The following is a 19,065-nucleotide window of genomic DNA, read 5'->3' as shown; positions in this document are numbered from 1 at the left end:
TCCTAAGTCTGTAATCTTCTGGAAATCGAACTGCTGTCGCTCCCGTTGTGAGATTTCCCCCCTTTTCCAACCACGCCCCGCCCACTGGCCTTTGGCCTGTCTCTGGCAACATCAATTTGACTGGCACCCAATGACGTCATAAGAGCGCTCTCATTGAATTGGCCACTTTGTCAGGATGCTGTGGTCCTAACTTCAGTTCAGCTTATTGATTCAAGGCCTTGCTCGCTTCCCTCTAGAGACTGTACCAGCATCAATCAAGGGTCTGTAGACAGAATTCCCCAATATTTGAGACTTTATTGGGGAAAACAGATCACTGGCGGGGAATCAGCCACAGGCCAAAGGAGGGACTGCTGGAACCAGAAATCTTGGTCGCTGCCTTTTTGCTAAAAGTTCCGCACGCCTGCGAGGCGTGGCGCATGCACAGTGACGTCGGGACTCTGCGACGTCTGATTGGCTCTTTACGGCGCACCATCGAGGTAGAAGGCTCAGCTCCCCGTCGCTCCCAAATTATTTTGTTGTCGTTAGAGGCGGCCCCAGCCCACGTTTAGTGCTCTGGCCTGGGTGGGGCTGGGTGTGGGTGCCCGCAGGCCGCGGCAACCTCCGGCGCGCTCCTCCTGCTGCAGCCGCCTCAGGGGCCGGGCCCAGCGCGGCCTCCAAGGCAGCGCGAGGCCGTGGCGGTCGAGGATGAGGCGCGCCGGGTCGGGGCCGCCCACCGCGCTGCCCAGCAGCAGGTAGTTGGCGCCTGGCTGCAGGCGTAGGCAGCCGCAGGCCAGGTCGGCGCGGGGCACCCAGGCGTCCTGGTCGCCGCGGCGCACGGGCCGCGCCCGCTGCTTGTAGACGGTCAGCACGTGCACAGCCAGCCGCTGCCACGCCAGGCCCACCGCCTCGGACGCAAGTATCTGCGCGCTGAGAACTGTGGGGAGGGGAGATATCAGCCCAGGTCATGGGGAGCTTCCGGGTTACCTCCGGGTCCGTCAGCCACAGTGGGCAAGAGCCTGAGACCTGTGGGTGGGCTTCTGGGATCGCGGCGGAGAGAGAAACCTTGAACTTTTGAGAGTTTGTCCCTAAATCGTGAGGGGTGGGGCCTGCTGGTGTAAAGAACTGAATTCAAGGCAAGGAGTTAAAACTACTCTGCGGTAGGTGGGGCTGGCGACCGGGCAGAAGAGGCAGGTCCAGGGACTCTAATACAGTGGGATGAGAAGATGTCAATGGTGGAATTCTTTGGAAAGAGGGGTCACATTGCCGGGGTGGGGGTGGGGGGGGCTCTGGGATGAATTTGGAGGGCCAGAAGGAAGAGATTGGTCCCTGGAACATGAGGGCTGAGGCCATACTGATACTAATTAAGAAAAAGTTTTTTTTGTTTTTTTTTTTGAGATAGAGTCTCACTATCACCCAGTCTGGAGTGCAGTGGTGTGATCTCAACTCACTGCAGCCTCCGCCTCCCCAGTCGAAGCGATTATTGTGCCTCGGCCTCCTGAGTAGCTGGGTTTACAGGATCCTACTACCACGCCTGGCTAATTTTTGTATTTTTAGTACAGACGGGGTTTCACCATGCTGGCCAGGCTGGTCTCGAACTGATCTCAAGTGATCCACCCCGCCTCAGCCCCCCACAGTGCTGGCATTACTGGCGTGAGCCACCGCGCCCGGCCAGAAAAACGTACTTTCTGAGAGACTGTATGGGACTCTCTGACTAGCAAGCTGGGTCTGCGGAGCGCAAGATCCCGGTAGAAGGTAGGGGAAAGCTTTCCACCTTTGAAGGCCTAGAACACTAGTGACCAGATGAGGATCTTGAGGGAGAAAAAGTCTGTGGTCCTACACATTGAGAGAAATAGCTGGCATTGGTCTAGATTTGTTGGCTGAGCCAAACTCCCGAGTGTCTAAGAGAGCTGAATGGCCTGAGGTCATAGATGCCAGGGCCATGGAACAGGTGTGGACTGGGGATTAGGGAACTGTGGGGTAAGTCTTTATGGGGAGTGGGGCTAAGGCTCAAATATCTGGGACTGTGAAGGGAAGAAGAAAGGGTCTCTGAAATTGGTAGGACAGGGCAAGAGCTCATTGTACTCAACCAGTTCCCCTATCTCTTCCATCCCTGAGATGTCAGGCTGAAGATGATGAAACTCTGCAAGCCCAAGAACATGGGGAAAGAGGAGACACAGGAAGGTAGTGAACGGCTCCTCCCCACACCCCTCCCCATTTCTCCTCTGCCTCATCCATTTCTAGATCAGGAAGGGCCCTTTGGAATCCAACACTCCTTCCCATTTAAGATGAGAAAGTGGAAGGCCAGAGAGGGGATGGCTTAGAAGCAGTCATCAGAACCGACTGTGCTGCCTCCAGCTGTCTGTCTCCCCAGCACTCACCATAGTCCTGCTGGCAGTACCTCCGAAGGCTCATGTGTACCCTGGTGTCCGACATATTGCAGTAGTTTTGACACTGAGGGTCTGGGGAGGGTCAGGCTGTCTGCAGTGGGCTCCTGGGGCCTAGACCACAGCCTTCTGCCCCTGCCCATCCCTGTATTCCATCTTGATGGCCAACTGGGGCACCCAATCCTTTGGGACTGGGCTCAATGGGTGACCCATGTATCCCCATCTGGGGACCCAGTCAGCCCATCCCCAGTCCCTGTTGCCACTCAGGGACCTCCATGCCAGACTGTCTTACCAGAGCTATAAGCACCAGGGGTAGTAGCAAGGGTGGTTGTTGACTCTGGGATTCCTATGAGACCAAAGGAGAAATTAACCTCTTAGTCATTTTCTCCAGGATCGCCCCCGCCCTAGGAATCCAGGCACCCAAACTCAAAGTGTTTATTCCTTTAGGACTCAAGAGTGCAAGTATTCTTTGCCTTCCTCTCCCGGGACCCAGCAGTCCAGGCCCCCCAAGCCTCCTTTTCAGTCTCTGCTTCTCCAAGGACCCAGAGTCCAGCCTCCAGCCTTGGGCTCCCATTTCTCAAGGCCCCAGCCCTCACTGCACCTGCTCACTGGAGACCTGGGATGTCTCCTTCCCGCTTTACTCAGGGTTGTGGCCTGGCCCCTCAAGACTCACGCTGGCAGGGCATCCTGGGGGAGCGGCTCTGCTGGTAGCCAGGACCACAGCGGTTGCAGGTCAGGCCTGTGACCCCTAACTTGCAGGTGCACTGCCCACTGGTCTGGTTGCAGGTTCCTCCTGTTGCCCCAATAGGGTGGCACTTGCAGGCTATATGAGCAAAGGAGCTGGGGCCATGGGGTATCAGGCCCCAGATGCCCTTTCCAATTCCACAGCGCCTCCTCCCTCAGCCCGGGGAGTCCAGGCCCAGCCCCTCCTCCCTTAGCCCAGGAGTCCAGGCCCAGCCCCTCTTCCCTCAGACCCAGAAGTCCAGGCCCCCAGCCCCTCCTCCGTTAGCCCAGGAGTCCAACCCAGGAGTCCATGCCCCTAGTCCCTCCTCCCTCAGTCCCAGGAGTTCAGGACCCCAGCCCCTCCTCCTTCAGACCCAGGAGTCCAGGCCCCTAGTCCCTTCTCCCTCAGTCCCAGGAGTCCAGGCCCCCAGCCCCTCCTCCCTCAGTCCCAGGAGTCTAGGCCCAGCTCCTCCTCCCTCAGACGCAGGAGTCCAGCCCCACCTCTGTTCCCCCAGGCCTGTCTGCGGGCCACACTCACCCCTGCAGGCCTTGTGGCTGGAGATAGGCTGGCTGGGGTCCCTCCAGAACCCTGGCTGGCAGTAGTGGCAGTGCCGCCCAGCTGTGTGGTGGCGGCATCGCTCACAGACACCCCCACTCTGGCCACCCGACAGCCTGAACAGCTCAGAGTTGAACCGGCAGCGTCGGGCATGCTGGTTGCAGGAGCAGGCTAGGAGCAAGATGGGGTGGGGCTGCATCAGGGCTGGGTTGGTGCTCCCCAGTCCCAAGCTTTTTCTCCACAGCCCTGCCCTCATGAAAGGAAGCAGTGAGTGTCCAAGGTAGAAGAGAATGCCTGGGTCTCTCTGGCTAAGCGTGGGTCCCAAAACGTCTCCACTCTCATCTTTTAAATGGGTAGGCTGGGTGCAGTAGCTCACGCCTCTAATCACAGCACTTTGGGAGGCTAAGCTGGGTGGATCACCTGAGGTCAGGAGTTCAAGACCAGCCTGGCCAACATAGCGTCTACTAAAAATATAAAAATTAGCTGGCCATGGTGAATGCACCTGTAGTCCCAGCTAGTCAGGAGGCTGAGGTAGGAGAATCTCCTGAACCTGGGAGGTGGAGGTTGCAGTGAGCCAAGATTGCACCACTGCACTCCAGCCTGGGCGACAGAGCCAGACTCCATTTCACAAAACAAAACAAAGAAAGGTACATTGGACTGGAGCTGGGTAAGCCCGAGGGGACTTAGGAACCTCCTGAGCATCTGTGAAACTGGGTCCCTAAAGAGTAGTCTGTGTCCAGGTGCCGTGGCTCATGCCTGTAATCCCAGCACTTTGGGAGGCCAAGCTGGGTGGATCATCTGAGGTCAGCAGTTCAAGACCCACCTGGCCAACATAGCGTCTACTGAAAATACAAAAATTAGCTGGGCATGGTGTTGTGTGCCTGTAATCCCAGCTGCTCAGGAGGCTGAGGCAGGAGAATTGCTTGAACCCCTGAGGCGGAGGTTATAGTGACCCGAAATCACGTCACTGCACTCCAGCCTATCGACAGAGTGAGACTCCATCTCAAAAAAAAAAAAAAAAAAGGCTGTGGCCTGTGGAATGAGACCCTGCTAGCCCTGTCTGCCCCTCTGACTGTATTCCCTGATTCCCTGGGCAGGTGACTTCTCCCTCTGTAGTTTGATTGGCTGTGAAATGGCATTTATAATGTTTACTTCATGAGGCTTAAATGAGATAAAGTGGATAGAGAGTGCTTAGCTCAGGCCTGGTGGAGAGCAAGCACTTGACCGTCAAGCACTCCCACGTGCAGGCATTTTGCAGGAACCCTGGGCTAAGTGCTTGATGTATTTTATCCCCACAAGTGCTTTGTGAGCCTGGCACTATCATCCCATTTTACAGAGGGAGAAAGCTGAGGCACAGGTACAGCTAGCCGGTAGTTGGAGGCAGGACTTAAACACGGGCCTTCTGGCTTGAGAGTCTGAGCTCTTACCTCACTCCAGGAATACACAGCTCACGAGGATTATTTAGCGTGTACATTATCCTGGGAGCGTTTATCAGGTTTTTTAGGGTGACTCAAACCTTACTATTCATCAGAATTTTCAGGGAAATTTGTTGTTGTTGTTTTTATTAAAAACACAGCAGGGCATAGTGGCCGACACCTGTAAATCCCAGCTACTCTGGAGGCTGAGGTGGGAGGATCACTTGAGCCTGGGAGCTGGAGGCTGCAGTGAGTTATGATTGCACCACTGCACTCCAGCCTGGGAAACAGAGTATGACTGTGTTTATCAGGCTTTTTAGGGTGACTCTCAAACCTTACTGCTCATCAGAATTATCAGGGAAATGTGTTGTTTTGTTGTTGTTTTTATTAAAACAACACCGCGTTTTGTTTCTTAAAAAAGGAACAAAAACCTGGCCAGGTATGGTGGCTCACGCCTGTAATCCCAATGCTTTGGGAGGCCAAGGTGGGTAGATCATGAGGTCGAGAGACGGAGACCATCCTGGCCAACATGGTGAAACCCGAAAAATACTGAAATTATCAAGTTGAACGATGAAGAAAAAAAAAATAGAAAAATTAGTTGGGTATGGTGGCACACACCTGTAGTCCCAGCTACTTGGGAGGCTGAGGCAGGAGAATCACTTGAACCTGGCAGGCGGAGGTTGCAGTGAGCCGAGATTGCGCCACTGTACTCCAGCCTGGCGACAGAGCGAGACTCTGTCTCAAAAAAAAAAAAAAAAAGGAAAAGAAAAAAATCCAAAACAACAAAAGCCAGATATCAGGGCTCTTCCCTAGGGTTTCTGGTGGGCCCAGGGGTCTGCATTTCCAGCAAGCACTGCAGAGTGAGCTGCTGATACAGGGGATGCATAGACCACTCTTTTTTATTTTTTATTTTTGAAATAGAGTCTCACTCTATCACCTAGGCTGGAGTGCAGTGGTGTGGTCATAGCTCACTGCAGCCTCCAACTCCTGGGCTCAAGGGATCTTCCCACCTCAGCCTCCTTGATAGCTGGCTCCACAGTCGTGCACCACCATGCCGTGCTACTTTTTAATTTTTTTTGTAAAGACGGGGTCTCATTCTGTTGCCCAGGCTCATGGACATTCTTTGAAGAGACTTGACTTCAGGGTGTTGACTCTGAGAGGTTTGAGAGCCCTGGACTGACGGATCCCTGAGAGCCCGGAAGAGTCGCGGGATGATCAGGGAGCTGAGACAGCTGCATGTTCTTGGGAAAACAACTCCGCCTCTCCCAGTCTCTATTTTCTCCCTGTCTAGTGAGAATCCAGATCCCTCTCTCCCAGGGTTTTTGTGGGCATTCGAGGTGGCAAAGCTATTCCAATGGTCAGTGAGTTGAGTCAGGCTTTAGATTCTTTCTGACCCAAGGGTAATCGCTTCACCTCACTTCCCCTCTGGAAAACTGGGACGGGAGAGGGAAGATGTAGACCAGGATGTCTGTGAAGCAGGCAGCTCCACTGCAGGCATCAGTCTCACCCCGGCCACCCTGGCCTTTCTCCACCGCTCACTGTCAGTCTCTTACTCGGGTTTGGAGGGCACTGGGGGATGTGGTGACCCTCAGCAGGACAGCCTCCCCAGTGCCCAGGCCCTGTCCAGGCCCATCAGGCTAGGTGAATTTCCCACCTTACCCCCAGCCTAGGTAAAAGATTTGCCAGAGAATGGGGATGGTCTGCAAATTAGCCCATGTGACCTTCAGATATGGAGACATAGAGGAACAGAGGCCGGGCATGGTGTCTCACGCCTGTAATCCCAGCACTTTGTGAGGCCGAGGTGGGCGGATCACCGGAGGGGCAGGAGTTCAAGACCAGCCTGGCCAACATGGTGAAACCTGTCTCTACTAAAAATACAAAAAAAGTTAAGCTGGGCGTGGTGGCGCACACCTGTAATTCCAGCTACTTGGGAGGCCGAGGCAGGAAAATGGCTTGAACCTGGGAGGCAGAGGTTGTAGTGAGCCGAGATTGCGCCACTCCACTCCAGCCTGGGTGACAGAGTGAGACTCCATCTCCAGACCCTTTTTTTTTTTTTTTGAGACAGACTTTAGCTCTTGTTGCCTAGGCTGGAATGAAATGGCATGATCTTGGCACACTGCAAAGTGAACCCCCTGGGTTCATGCAATTCCCTTGCCTCAGCCTCCTGAGTAGCTGGGATTATAGGCATGCACCACCACACCAACTAATTTTGTATTTTTAGTAGAGACGGGGTTTCGCTCTGTTGGTCAGGCTGGTTTCGAACTCCCAACTCAGGCGATCCGCCCGCCTAGGCCTCCCAAAGTGCTGGGATTACAGGCCTGAGCCACTGCACCTGGAAACTCCATCTCAAAAAAAAAAAAAAGAAAAGAAGAGGGTTGGGAGGCAAAGAGCATGGGAGGTAGAGAGGGAAGGCAGGGCACACTTGGCACACGTGTGTGTGTGTGTGTGTGTGTGTGTGTGTGTGTCTGTGTCTGTTGGTAGAGTTACCTCCCAGGACCTCAGACCCTCTACCAAGTGTCAGGGCTAGAGGAGGGAGGGGTCAGGGCTGGAAGGAGCTGACACCAGCTCTCTCTGAGGAGGAGCTGCTGGAGGGAAGTGGGGAAGGCCCAGTCTGGAAGCACCTGCGGGAAAGAGGGCATCAAATAGGACCTGCCAGGGGCAGGGGCACTTGCCCAGCTGGATGGTACAGTGTATTGTCGCAGCGTCTCGGAACTCAGGCCTCCCAGGGTTCAATCCCTTGCCGGCAGTGAGACTTGGGGCAAGTGACACGTCTCTGAGCCTCACCTTCCTCAGCTGGGGAGTGGCGACTTTGGCAGGTGCTCAGGAAGCCCTTCCTTTGTGCCAGGTACCGCACTGGCTTTTATTTAAAGGCTTTATGTATATTAACACATTGAACTTTCACTACAGTGTGTAAAGGATGTGCTGTTATTATCCCCACTCTATGGAGAGTAAACTGAGGCACCGAAAGGTTAGGTCATTTGCCCAAGGTCACACAGCTGGTAAGCAGAGGAGCTGGCATTCAAGCCCAGATAGTCTGGCTGGCCGGCCACCAAAGCCATGCTCCTGTCTGTTGCCTCCTGTCTGACACCCGAGAGCACCTGGTGTGACAGGACCTGGCAAGAGCTTAGCAGGGACAATCTGAGACCCCAGAACTTGGCTTCCTGAGCTCAGATCCTGGCCCTGCCACACGTAGCTGCTGTGTGTCCTTGTGCAGGGGACTTCTGAACTCTAGCCCTGAGTCTCCTCATCTGTAAAATGGGCCTGATGACAATCCCCGCATGGCACACAGTAGGTGATTGATTAATATGCATTTAATTACCCACTACTTGCCCTTATGGTTGGTTTGAGGAGTCAGGTACCATCCAGCTGCCCCTGTTCCCGTACAACTGTTCAATAAATATTACCCAAGTACTTGCATCCAGCCAGGCCCTGGGATGGGTGCTCGGGAACTGTTATTACATCATCATTATCATCACCATCATCATCATCACATCACCACCACCATTACCATCTCTACTACCATCACCATGATTATCACCATGATAATCACTGCCACCATTTTCACCACCGCCACCATCACCACCACCACCATCACCACTACCACCATCACCACCACTACCACCATCACCACCACCATCATCACCACCATCACCATCAACACCACCATCATCACTATCATCACCACCACCACCACCATCATCACCATCATCACCACCATCAACACCACCACCATCACCATCATCACCACCGTCAACACCACCATCATCACTATCATCACCACCACCACCACCATCATCACCATCATCACCACCATCAACACCACCATCATCACTATCATCACCACCACCACCACCATCATCACCATCATCACACAGGACAGGCTGCAGGGAGGAGGTACAGAGGGGACCAAGTCAGACTGGGGTGAGAGGCAAGGAGCACCCAGTTCCAGGGAGGGAAGGGAGCACTGTGCTCCCATAGGGACAAGGGATGCAGTGGCAGGCAGGCAAGGGTGGGGAGAGTGGGGGGCCAGGACTCACGCAGGCAAGGGTGGGGGTGCTGGGGCGTGGCTGGCCGCCAGGGCCTGTCTCGATGGGATGGGCGGCAGCTCTCGCACCCTGGGCCGGTGGTATGGTGGCGGCAGCGGCAGCGAGGGGGCCGGGCACGGGCAGCACAGAGGGCGGCGTGGCCATGGCACTGGCAGCGGCCTCTCAGCCCAGCCGCCGCCAGCCTGGCCTGGCCCCTGAACTCCACGCGGAGGTGGCTGGCCGCCACAGTGGACTTAGAGCCTGGTGTGGAGCGGAAGGTCACCCTTTCAGGGCCCCCCAAGGCCCCAGGCCAGGCAGATCTGTGCCACAGCAGCCTCCAGGGACCCCCTGCAGCCCAGGCGGCAGACAGGATGAGGGCCGGGGGTCCTGGGGTGCAGAAGCGCAGGCTGACAGATGTCAGGAGGAAGGGGCCACCCAGAGCCAAAGTCAGGCTGCCATTGCAGGTTTCCCCAGGGCCAAGATGTTTCCCTGGGGACAGGGTGCAGGCCTGAGGGCAGGAGGCTGCTGTGGCAGCCAGCTGTGTCACTGGCGGGAGGCAGAATCGGGGGCGGCCCTGTGGATCGTAGCATGGGTCTGCAGTGGCCTGGCCCAGGAGGAACAGGAGGGCAAAGGTCACAGGCATGGTCACAGCAGAGTCGGCACCTGGAGGGAAGAGAGGTGACTGGGCTAGGGACCTCGGCCGCATCCTCTGCCCTTCCTGGAGGCATCCTGTGGAACCACAGCATTCCACCCCCAGCCCGTCCAGGCCCCCTCCCCGGCTGCATGGAAGCGAGGAAAATAGTTCCATCTGGGGAGAATTACTGTTTACATAACCCAAAGGGGAAAGAACGCAGACAAAATCGAGAATTTTGCCTGAACTAATCCGTAGCTTAACACCCCAGAGTTATCTGTCAGTGTCGAGGGGCAGGGGGCCCTGGGGAGCAGCGAGGGGCTGGAGCAGAGGGGCTGGCCAGCAGACGGGGAAACCTAGAGAAGGACACAGAGGCAGGCGGGGTTGGGCAGGAGAGGAGACTGAGGGACAGCAATGGAGGACAGGACAGAGGCAGAGACAAGACAGCAGGCCTAGGGGAGGGCCCGGCACAGAGAAGGAGCTGCAAAGACAGACGGATGCCTGGAGGCCGAGAGGCCGAGATAGAGGGCAGGCACCCAGAGGCCACAGGGAGCTGGGGGACAGGCTCAGACAGTCTGGGGGCCGAGACAGGCGGGCAGGTGGGCTCAGAGACACCCAGCCCAGCAGGCCCTGGGGAGGGGAAGGGACAGGATAGGGGTGTCTGGTGGGGGATTAGAAGTGAGAGGCTGAGGCCCAGGCCCGTGGGGATCAGAGCCATGGCCTTTCCCACGTGGGGCCCTAACCTTGTTCTCCACACCCTGGGCACGGAAGGGGATTATCACCAAACAACCCGGCTTCCCTGCCACCCACCCACCCCCTTAACCCTTTCCCACCCGAGTGCGAAGCCCAGAGTGCTGAGCTGAGGAAAGGGATGCTGGGAGCTGGAACCTCGGTGGCTCTGGGGCTTGGGAGCAGGACAGTGGAGTCCCTGTGGGGACTCAGAGGGAGCAGACGCCTGGTTCCCTTCAGAAGTCTGGGTATGGGGACCGGAAGTTACAGTTCTGGGACTTTCTGCTCAATACAGCCCTCGCCCACTATCCTGGACCCCAGGGCCCAGAGACCAGAGGTCCCCAGAGCAGATGGGGGAACAGATGTTGGGGGTGGTGGGTCATGAGGAGGAGAGAGGCAGGAAAGCAGGAGCTTGGACAGGGTGGGGTGCCAGATGCCAGGGAACCCGAGGGGGCATAAGCCCAGACCCCAGGGATGGCAGGAGCTGGGCAAGACTGGGCTCTGAAATGGCCCCACTTTCCCCTTCCAGGGCCACCAGCCTCTCGGAGCCTTTCCAGGCCTTTGGCTCTGCATCTGCACCCAGGCATGACCCTAGGCTGCGCGTCTCTGGGGCACCCTGGGGGTAGGGGTGGGCCACACCTGCTCCGCCTGGCCTCAGAGCCCATGTCCCCACTGCTGTTGGCCACATGCAGACTCTGCCTCCCCTGGCCCCAGATGACAGGCCTCGACCTCCGCCCCTCCCAAGGAGCCTGGCGCCATTTTGCGCTTACTTGGGTGGCGGCTGCCCGCCTGGCCCTCAGCAGCAGTCTGTTAAGAACCAGCCCCCCATGTCCCCTTTCTCCCCTGCTGGATAGTTCAAGGGGTGGCACCCTCTGGCCCTTAGCACCCTGGGGAACCAGGCTATGAGGTCCCAGTGTTCCTGGGGGACCCAGAAACTAGTCGTGGCGCACAGAGAACCCAGATGTCCATCCCCCAGTCCATACTCCTCTTTAGGAAACAGTCCAGCCATGCTCCCAGCAGACCCGTAGGCTGCCTGCCTGGGTGCCCCGAGGTCCATCTGGGACCAGGCTTCCTTTCCCTGGCTCTTGGCATGCACCCCCCACCCGATCCCTGAGGCCCCGACATTGGCCAGACCTGCACTCGAGAAGAGAGCGTCCTGCAGCCAGTTCCCGCAGGCTCTTCCTCCTAGCAGTGGCGCGGTGGGCTCTCGGGAGGGAGTGGCCAGTGGCTGTTCTCAGGCCCCAGGCTAGTGGGGTTTCTGGACTGGGCGGGGGCTCAGAGCAGAGCCCGCAGAATCCAACACCGCCACCCCCCTCCCACCCCAATCCCCTCACCAACCGCAGCCACGCCGTCCCCACAGGGACCCCTGCCAGCCAGGCCACCCGCGACGGTGTGGGACGTGAGCGTGAGCGCCGGTGCCCCCGGCGGTCCAGCGGCAGGACAGCCCCGAGCAGCCTGGCCTAGGAGGCTCACCGCAGGTAGGACAGGAGGCCGCCAGCCGGGCCCGCTCCATCCCACTCCACATCTGCCCACTGGCTCAGCCCCACCTCGTGGTGGCGGGGATCGGGCAGGGACTGACCTTTGCGAGACAATCGCTATTGGGAACTTTGCTCAGCTCCTGCCTCTGACTGCATGAACCCAAGCCAGCCCCTCCTTCTCCCTCTGGAACCTGTCAGCTGTGGGTTCCCAGAGCCTTAAGGTCAGTCATTTTCAAGCCCTAAAAATCTGTGTTTTTGGAAGGTTCATACCAGCCCCCGGGAATTCCAAAGACCTCAGCCGCTTTCTAAGATGGTGGGGAAGGCGACGAAGGAGCCGAGAACATCTGGGCCCCAGTGTTTCTCCTGCAGCAGAGGGAGAAGGTGGAGACCCCCGGGGTGCAGGGGACAGAGCTCAAAAGCACCTCCCCAGTGCCAGTGTCCTGCGAGACCTCAGTGCTTTCATTCGTGACATTTTCATTCAAATGTTGCTGTCTGCTCTATTCCATATCCGAATGGGTTGACTAGAAAAATAATGTTTTCTGTCGCTTCCTGCTGAGAAAAGCAAGGGCCTCGTGGGGTTGGGGCGCGGCACCTGCTGCCCTGGGGGGCCCCAGCGTTTATCGTGGCATAGTATGGGCTTGATCCTGACAGGCTTGGGACCCACTGTCCTGGGAGGGTTCAAGGGCACAGCCAAGGCAACCTTGGATTCTGGACCCTTAGGTACCATGTTGGAGGGGGCCAGATGAGGCAGGAACAGGACGGGGACGTGATTTGAAAGAAGGGAGTCACTTGCAAAGCTGGGAGGGGAATCGGCTGCAGGAGGATGGAATGGGGCCAAGATGCCCCCATATCAGAGAGGCACGTTGGAGCTGGGGGCCCAGGCCGTGTGAGTCAGAGTACAACTTCGGGATTCTGGTACGGGTCCCCCGCTGACCCTGCCTGAGCTCTCCCTGTGTGGGACTTAGCCAGGGGTGTGCACTGGGAACACAGACCCTGCCCTGTCAGGCTCACCATCTGGAGAGGGAGGGGGAGACCCCAGCAGCTCAGGTCCTTCCGTGCTCTAGATTGTCTGAAGGTGCCAATCACCTTGGAACAAAGGCAAATGGGGAAGGGGCCATGGGGGCCCAGGGGCTGCAGATGTAAGTGGGTGACATGGAGAGGCGTTTATGCTGAGGCCACGGCCAGCGCAGAACCCAGATGGCTGCCAGACAGAACTCAGGAAGAAGGTTCAAGTTTCGTGTCTTCCTCCACACCTGGGCGAAGTCTCTTCAGCTCCCGCTCCTGGAGGGATGCTTTTGTTCCCCACAGCCTGAGGTGACTGGCGCCCCTGCGAGTGCCTGGGGAGGAGGAGACGAGCTGCCAGAGCCCAGGAAATAGTTCCCCAAGTTGGGAAGGAGACTATGTGTGCGTGGAGGAGAGTTCTTTAAGTGCTGGAGACCTTCACCCTCACAGCTCTACAGAAGGCTGGGGCTGCCCAAGGCACAGCTCTCAGGTGGGTTCAACCCGGAGAGACCCTGGGTGCTGGGCTCCCACAGACCTCTAACCCCTCCCTCAGTGACCCAGACATGACAGAGGCCCCACGAGGCAGGGCAGGTCACGCTGCATGAGTTACTGGGCAGAGTGTGGATGTCCAGACACCTGCCCTCCCCCGGACATGTTTGAAAAGGCCAGGATGGTAACCCCAGCCACACTGCCTGTGTTCACACCCACCTCTGTCCTAGCTGTGTGACTGAGAGCAAGGCTTTCGCCTCTCTCTGCCTTAGTTTCCTCATCTGTTAAATGAGGATGAAAGCATCCTCATGGTGGGCGGAGGGGGTGGTGAGGGCTAACTGAGCTGACATGCCCATGGCTTCTTGCCTGAACTCTCTGGGACAGTCGTATTTTGTATTCTGGAACCTTCTGCATTTTGGCCCTGTTGACGGATGCATAATCTGTGTCACATAGCACCCACAGCACGGCAGTCTGGGCCACATCCCATTGTCAAACATGTCATGTTTTAGGCAGCAAAGAACATGGGTGTTCACAGTAACAGAAGTGAAGTCTGCAGATAGCCACATGACCCTCCAAGCCAGGGTTGTCCCCAGATGAGTTCAGTCGAGGTTGGCGTTTGCCAGTCCCCCTGAGGACAATGGCTGACAAGGAATCGCGTACCAGGACAGCGAGCCCTGAGATGGGACTGGCCCGCCCCCACCCTGGCAGCCTCCGCCTTGGTATCTGCTTTTCTGCGGCTTTCTGGTTGTCTAGGCTGAGAACAGCCACGAGAGGGCACACCTGAGACTCCGGGAAAAGGCAGGGCACCCACTGCGTGATCCGCAGGGCCCCGGAGCAAAACGCAGACACGGGACCCCCTGTTTAGAATCTAACGCCACACAACATAAAGGTGGACCCCATGGGGGGCGCCCTTGTCCTCAGCTGGTTTCTCTTCACCAGTGAGTGGCCCGGGTTCCAGTCCCTGCCCTGCACCTCCCTCCCCCAGCCCTGGCCTTGGGAGCTGCCCCAGGGGCTCCAGCTGGGCTCAGAGCTTAGTTCCTTCTCCAAGGCAGGACCCTGAGTTGAATGGTTGGCAAGATCGTGTTTGGGACACAGTTTCCACCAGCTCAGTGAAAAAGGGCTCTGGCAGATGTAACTTACTTTTCGGGAATGAAAGCAGTGCCAGAGGCATTTCTCTTAGGACTTAGGCCAGCTGGCTTTGCTGGGGACCCACGTGAAACTTTCAAGGAGGGCGCCAGAGTGTTCAGGCTTCTCAAAAGGATCAGATTAACCAAGTGAGGAGTCCTGGAATAGAGGATGAGAGCTGAGGAGGCCTGCAGGACCCCGAGGTTTCAGCGGACAGGCCGGGGGAGAGATGGGGAGTCAGGAGGGGTGAGGCAGAAGCCAGAAGTTTTGGGGGTGAGCCCGTACCAACCAGTGCTTCGATAGGGATGGGGTAGGAGGGGAGGGGGTGAGGGGATGATTGCTGAGTTGTAGCCATTGGAGTGGCCACAGGGAAACCATAGGACATTGGTCAGAGGAGTGAACAACGGAAGAAGAAAAAGCCAATCAGGACATGGTAGGGACTGGGAGCAGAAGGCCTTCTGGGAGCCCTGGGGGTAGATGGAGCAGCCCCTGGAGAAGGGACCATTCACCCCATTGCGAGGACCTGGGCCCCATGAGGCCCAGTGGTCAGGGCTGGATCTGGAGGTGAAAAGGCATGGGCCCCATGGTGAGATGGCCCTGTGCACCCACTACAGCCAAACACAGTGGCTCTCGAGGCCGGGAAATGGGGCCCTCCTGTGTTGCTGCTGGTGGGAACGGAAAGTGGGGGAGCCACCTGGCAGCTCCCAAAAGGTTCCACATAGAGTAAGCCTGTGACTCAGCACACAGGTTCATGGCAGCACTATTCACAACAGCCGAAAACTGTAAACAGCTCCAGTGCCCATCACCTGATTAATGAATGAACACATTGTGGTCCACCCAGACAATGGGACTTTCAGCCTTGAAAGGAGGGAGGTGTCAGTTCTACACCTGCTACAGCGTGGATGAGCCTTGAAAACACGCCAGCTACCGAGGGAGGAAGCCAGATGCAGAAGGTCACAGAGTGTGTGATTCCAGTCACACGAAAAATCCAGAATAGGCAACTCCATGGAGACAGGAGATTAGTTGGTAGTGGGGACGAGGGGCAGGGAAGATGTTGGGGAGATGGTTAAAGGGTGTGGGTTTTTTGGGGGGAGTTATGCAAATATTTAAAAATTGATTGTGATGGTTGCACAGCTCTGTGAATATACAAAAACCTGTTAAATACACACTTAGGCCAGGCGTGGTGGCTCACACCTCAATCCCAGCACTTCGGCAGACTGAGGCTGGTGGATCACCTGAGGTCAAGCGTTTGAGACCAGCCTGGCCAATATGGTGAATCCCTTTCTCTACTCAAAAAGCCTGTAATCTCAGCTACTCAGGAGACTGAGGCAGGAGAATCGCTTGAGCCTGGGAGGCGGAGGTTGCAGTGAGCCAAGATCACGCCACTGCACTACAGCCTGGGCGACAGAATGAGACTCCATCTCAAAAAAAAAAAAAAATGAGCTAATCACAGCCCTACATACAAAAGATAAAACTGGCCCACACCTGTAATCCCAGCACTCTGGGAGCCCAAGGCAGGAGGATTGCTTGAGCTCAGGACTTCAACACCAGCCTTGGAAACATAGTGAGACCCCATCTCCACAAAAAATGTAAGAATTAGCTGAGTGTGGTGGCACACGCCTGTGGTCCCAGCTACTGGGGAGGCTGAAGTGGAAGGATCCCTTGAGCCCAGCTATGATCACACCACTGGCACTCCATCCTGGGTAACAGAGTGAGAACCTGTCTCAAAAAACAAAAGCTGAACTCTCCAGCTTGACATGATAGTGCAGAGAGAACATTCCCAAGGCAAGAAGTGAAAGCTGCTAGTTTCTTGAGTCCTGAGCCAGAAACAGACACAATTTCACTTGCCCAGTATTAAACTGCTCAAGGCAGTCATGGACCTGCCCAGATTCAAGGGAAAGGGAGTCCAGGAGTCTATGGTCATCTTGAATCCACCACACCCACTAATAGCATCAGGAAATGCTTAGCACTTAGCAGTGCAGGTGTGTGGCAGCCCCATTTCATGGAAGAGGAGAGGAGGAGTTAAATGACACCTCCAGGTCACCAGCCTGCAGAAGGCAGAGTCTGCCCATGAACTTGGGCCCGCCATGCTCTTTCCCTCTGCACAGGCACTAAAGATTCCTGTCTGTTTTGTCCCCTGCTGGCTTCCTGGCCCTGAGCACTGTGCCTGGCATGTAATAGATACTCTGCAAGTATTTATTTATGAGACAGAGTCTCACTCTGTCACCTGGGCTGGAGTGCAGTGGCGCAGTCTTGGCTCACTGCAACCTCCATCTCCTGGGCTCTCAGGTTCAAGCAGTTCTTGTGCCTCAGCCTCTTGAGTAGCTGGGATTACAAACGCCTGCCATCACGCCCGGCTAATTTTTGTATTTTTAGTAGAGATGGGCTTTCAACATGTTGGCCAGGCTGGTCTGGAACTCCTGACTTCAGGTCATCTGCCTGCCTTGGCCTCCCAAAGTGCTGGGATTACAGGCATGAGCCACCACGCCCAGCCTTAAAAGTTGTTTGTTTGGTTGATCAGTTGGTTTTTGAGGGATAAGGTCTCACTTTTTTGCCCAAGCTGCTCTTGAACTCAGGCTCAGGTGATCCTCCCATCTCAGCCTCCCAAAGTACCAGGATTACAGGCATGAGCCACTGTGCTCAGCAAGCTGCAGTAACTTCACTGAAGTCACATGGTGCTGGTGAGGCTGGGACTTCCGGCTGGAACTCAGTCGCAGGTGGAAAGACCCCAGCATCTGTGCTCTGAGGTCTCTCCCATGCACCTTGGCTCTTGGGACAGAGGCTTGGATGGATGGATTGAGTGCGTGAGTGAATGACTTTGGCCAGGGGTGGGTGAGAGACTCCTGTACCCCCAGCCCTCCCTCTTGATCCTGTCCTCTCTCCTCCCGGCAGCCATCAAGGGATTCTGGACCACCTGCCCTTCTTTCTCCACCGTCTACTTCCTCTTTGCCATCTTTGTGGTGTCCGCCGTCTTCCATTGCCACCAGCGCCTGGCTCAAGTGCCCACACCCTGGGCATACTCAGCCCGTGTGGTCCTGGCCCCCAGACACCTCCCCCAGGAGGGCCTGTTCACTATCAACTCCAAGGGCCGCCTGGGGAACCAGATGGGTGAGTACGCCACGCTGTACGCCCTGGCCAAGCTGAATGGGCGGCCCGCCTTCATCCCTGCCCAGATGCACAGCGTCCTGGCCCCTGTCTTCAGAATCACCCTGCCGGTGCTGCACAGCACCACGGCCAGCAGGATCCCCTGGCAGAACTACCACCTGAACGACTGGATGAAAGAGGAGTACCGCCACATCCCGGGGCGCTATGTTTGCCTTACGGGCTACCCCAGCTCCTGGACCTTCTACCACCACCTCCACCAGGAGATCCTCCAGGAGTTCACCCTGCACGACCACGTGCGCGAGGAGGCCCAGAGGTTCCTGCGGGGCCTGCAGTCCAGGTGGGCGGAACAGGCGACCTTGCTGGGGGTCCACGTGCGCCAGGGGGACTATGTCCGTGTCATGCCGCGTGTGTGGAAGGGGGTGCTGGCTGACCGGGGCTACCTGCAGCGGGCTCTGGACTGGTTCCGGGCCCTTTACTGCCTCCCGGTCTTTGTGGTCACCAGCAATGACATGGCCTGGTGCCAGGAAGCCATCAACAGCTCCCTTGGGGATGTGCTTTTCTCCAGGAATGGCCTCCAGGGCTCACTTGCCAGGGACTTTGCACTGCTGACACAGGGCAACCACACCATCATCACCGTGGGCACCTTTGGAACCTGGGCTGCCTGCCTCACGGGTGGGGACACCATCTACCTGGCCAACTTCACACGGCCGCACTCCCCTTTCGACCTGGTCTTTAGGCCACAAGCAGCCTTCCTGCCACAGTGCGTGGGCATGGCGGCTGACTTGGGACAGGCTGGACAGAATGGCCTGTAGCTAGCCCTGCAAGTGCCTGGCCCTCATCCTCTGACCGAGGGGCAGTGAGTGGGGGGTGTGGGGCAGACTTGCAGTCCCTCACTACAGGTGAATGAGTTTGGATAACTGACTCAATCTCTCTGTCAGTCAGAAAACGCACAAACCACAGAACTTATGCCAGTAGCAGCTCGTGGGAGCTCAACAAATTCGCTTAGAGCCAGTGCATCGTGAACACGTGGGAGGCGTCAGCTGCTCACGTTTTCGGCGTGCCAGGAATGTTTGCATTGCTTGACAATGGAAACGTAGTTTTGCCCTCTCCTTCCTGCAGCAGTGGTAGCAGAGAGCCCAGATATTTTGCGCTCACCTCCTGGGATGAAGCCGTTCCTGGCCTGAAGGATAGGGGAACTCAATTTTCTGGGCAACTAGGAATTTTGGCTTTGGAATTAGCCTCATCACGAAAGAATATGAGGGAAGAGGCTGGACACAGTGGCTCCCACCTGTAATCCCAACAGCTTGGAAGGCTGAGACAGATGGATCACTTGAGGTCAGGAGTTTGAGACCAGCCTGGCCAACATGGCAATAACCCTGTGTCTACTAAAAATAGAAAAATTAGCTGGGCATGGTGCATGCCTG

General features: G+C 56.7%; 1 protein-coding gene and 1 pseudogene across 1 annotated transcript; one reads left to right on the top strand and one right to left on the bottom strand.

Moving 5' to 3' along the window:
- Positions 1–274: 274 nt before the first annotated feature.
- NTN5 (netrin 5) lies at positions 275–11,661 on the bottom strand. Its single transcript, XM_012460164.2, has 7 exons — positions 11,577–11,661; positions 9,095–9,745; positions 3,625–3,813; positions 3,037–3,186; positions 2,656–2,709; positions 2,358–2,438; positions 275–913 (listed from the first exon to the last, which is right to left on the bottom strand). Exons 2-7 carry the CDS (start codon positions 9,723–9,725, stop codon positions 522–524), a joined length of 1,497 nt encoding a protein of 498 aa, XP_012315587.1. The 5' UTR covers positions 9,726–9,745; positions 11,577–11,661; the 3' UTR covers positions 275–521.
- On the top strand, positions 1,996–18,243 carry LOC105724063 (galactoside 2-alpha-L-fucosyltransferase SEC1-like; annotated as a pseudogene).
- The last annotated feature ends 822 nt before the right edge of the window (positions 18,244–19,065 follow it).

This window comes from Aotus nancymaae, unplaced genomic scaffold, assembly GCF_030222135.1.
Source record: "Aotus nancymaae isolate 86718 unplaced genomic scaffold, 86718_ANA_hifiasm-v0.15.2.pri h1tg000028l, whole genome shotgun sequence".
Lineage (NCBI taxonomy): Eukaryota > Metazoa > Chordata > Mammalia > Primates > Aotidae > Aotus > Aotus nancymaae.
The sequence above is the reverse complement of the archived record's forward strand: the minus strand, read 5'-3'. Positions and strand labels throughout refer to the sequence as shown.

Coding starts and splice junctions, on each gene's coding strand:
- NTN5 (XM_012460164.2), bottom strand. CDS start 9,725: ATGCCTGTGACCTTTGCCCTCCTGTTCCTCCTGGGCCAGGCCACTGCA. Junction 3,187..3,624: donor CAGCCACAAGGCCTGCAGGG/GTGAGTGTGGCC, acceptor TTGCTCATATAG/CCTGCAAGTGCCACCCTATT. Junction 2,710..3,036: donor CCCCAGGATGCCCTGCCAGC/GTGAGTCTTGAG, acceptor TTGGTCTCATAG/GAATCCCAGAGTCAACAACC.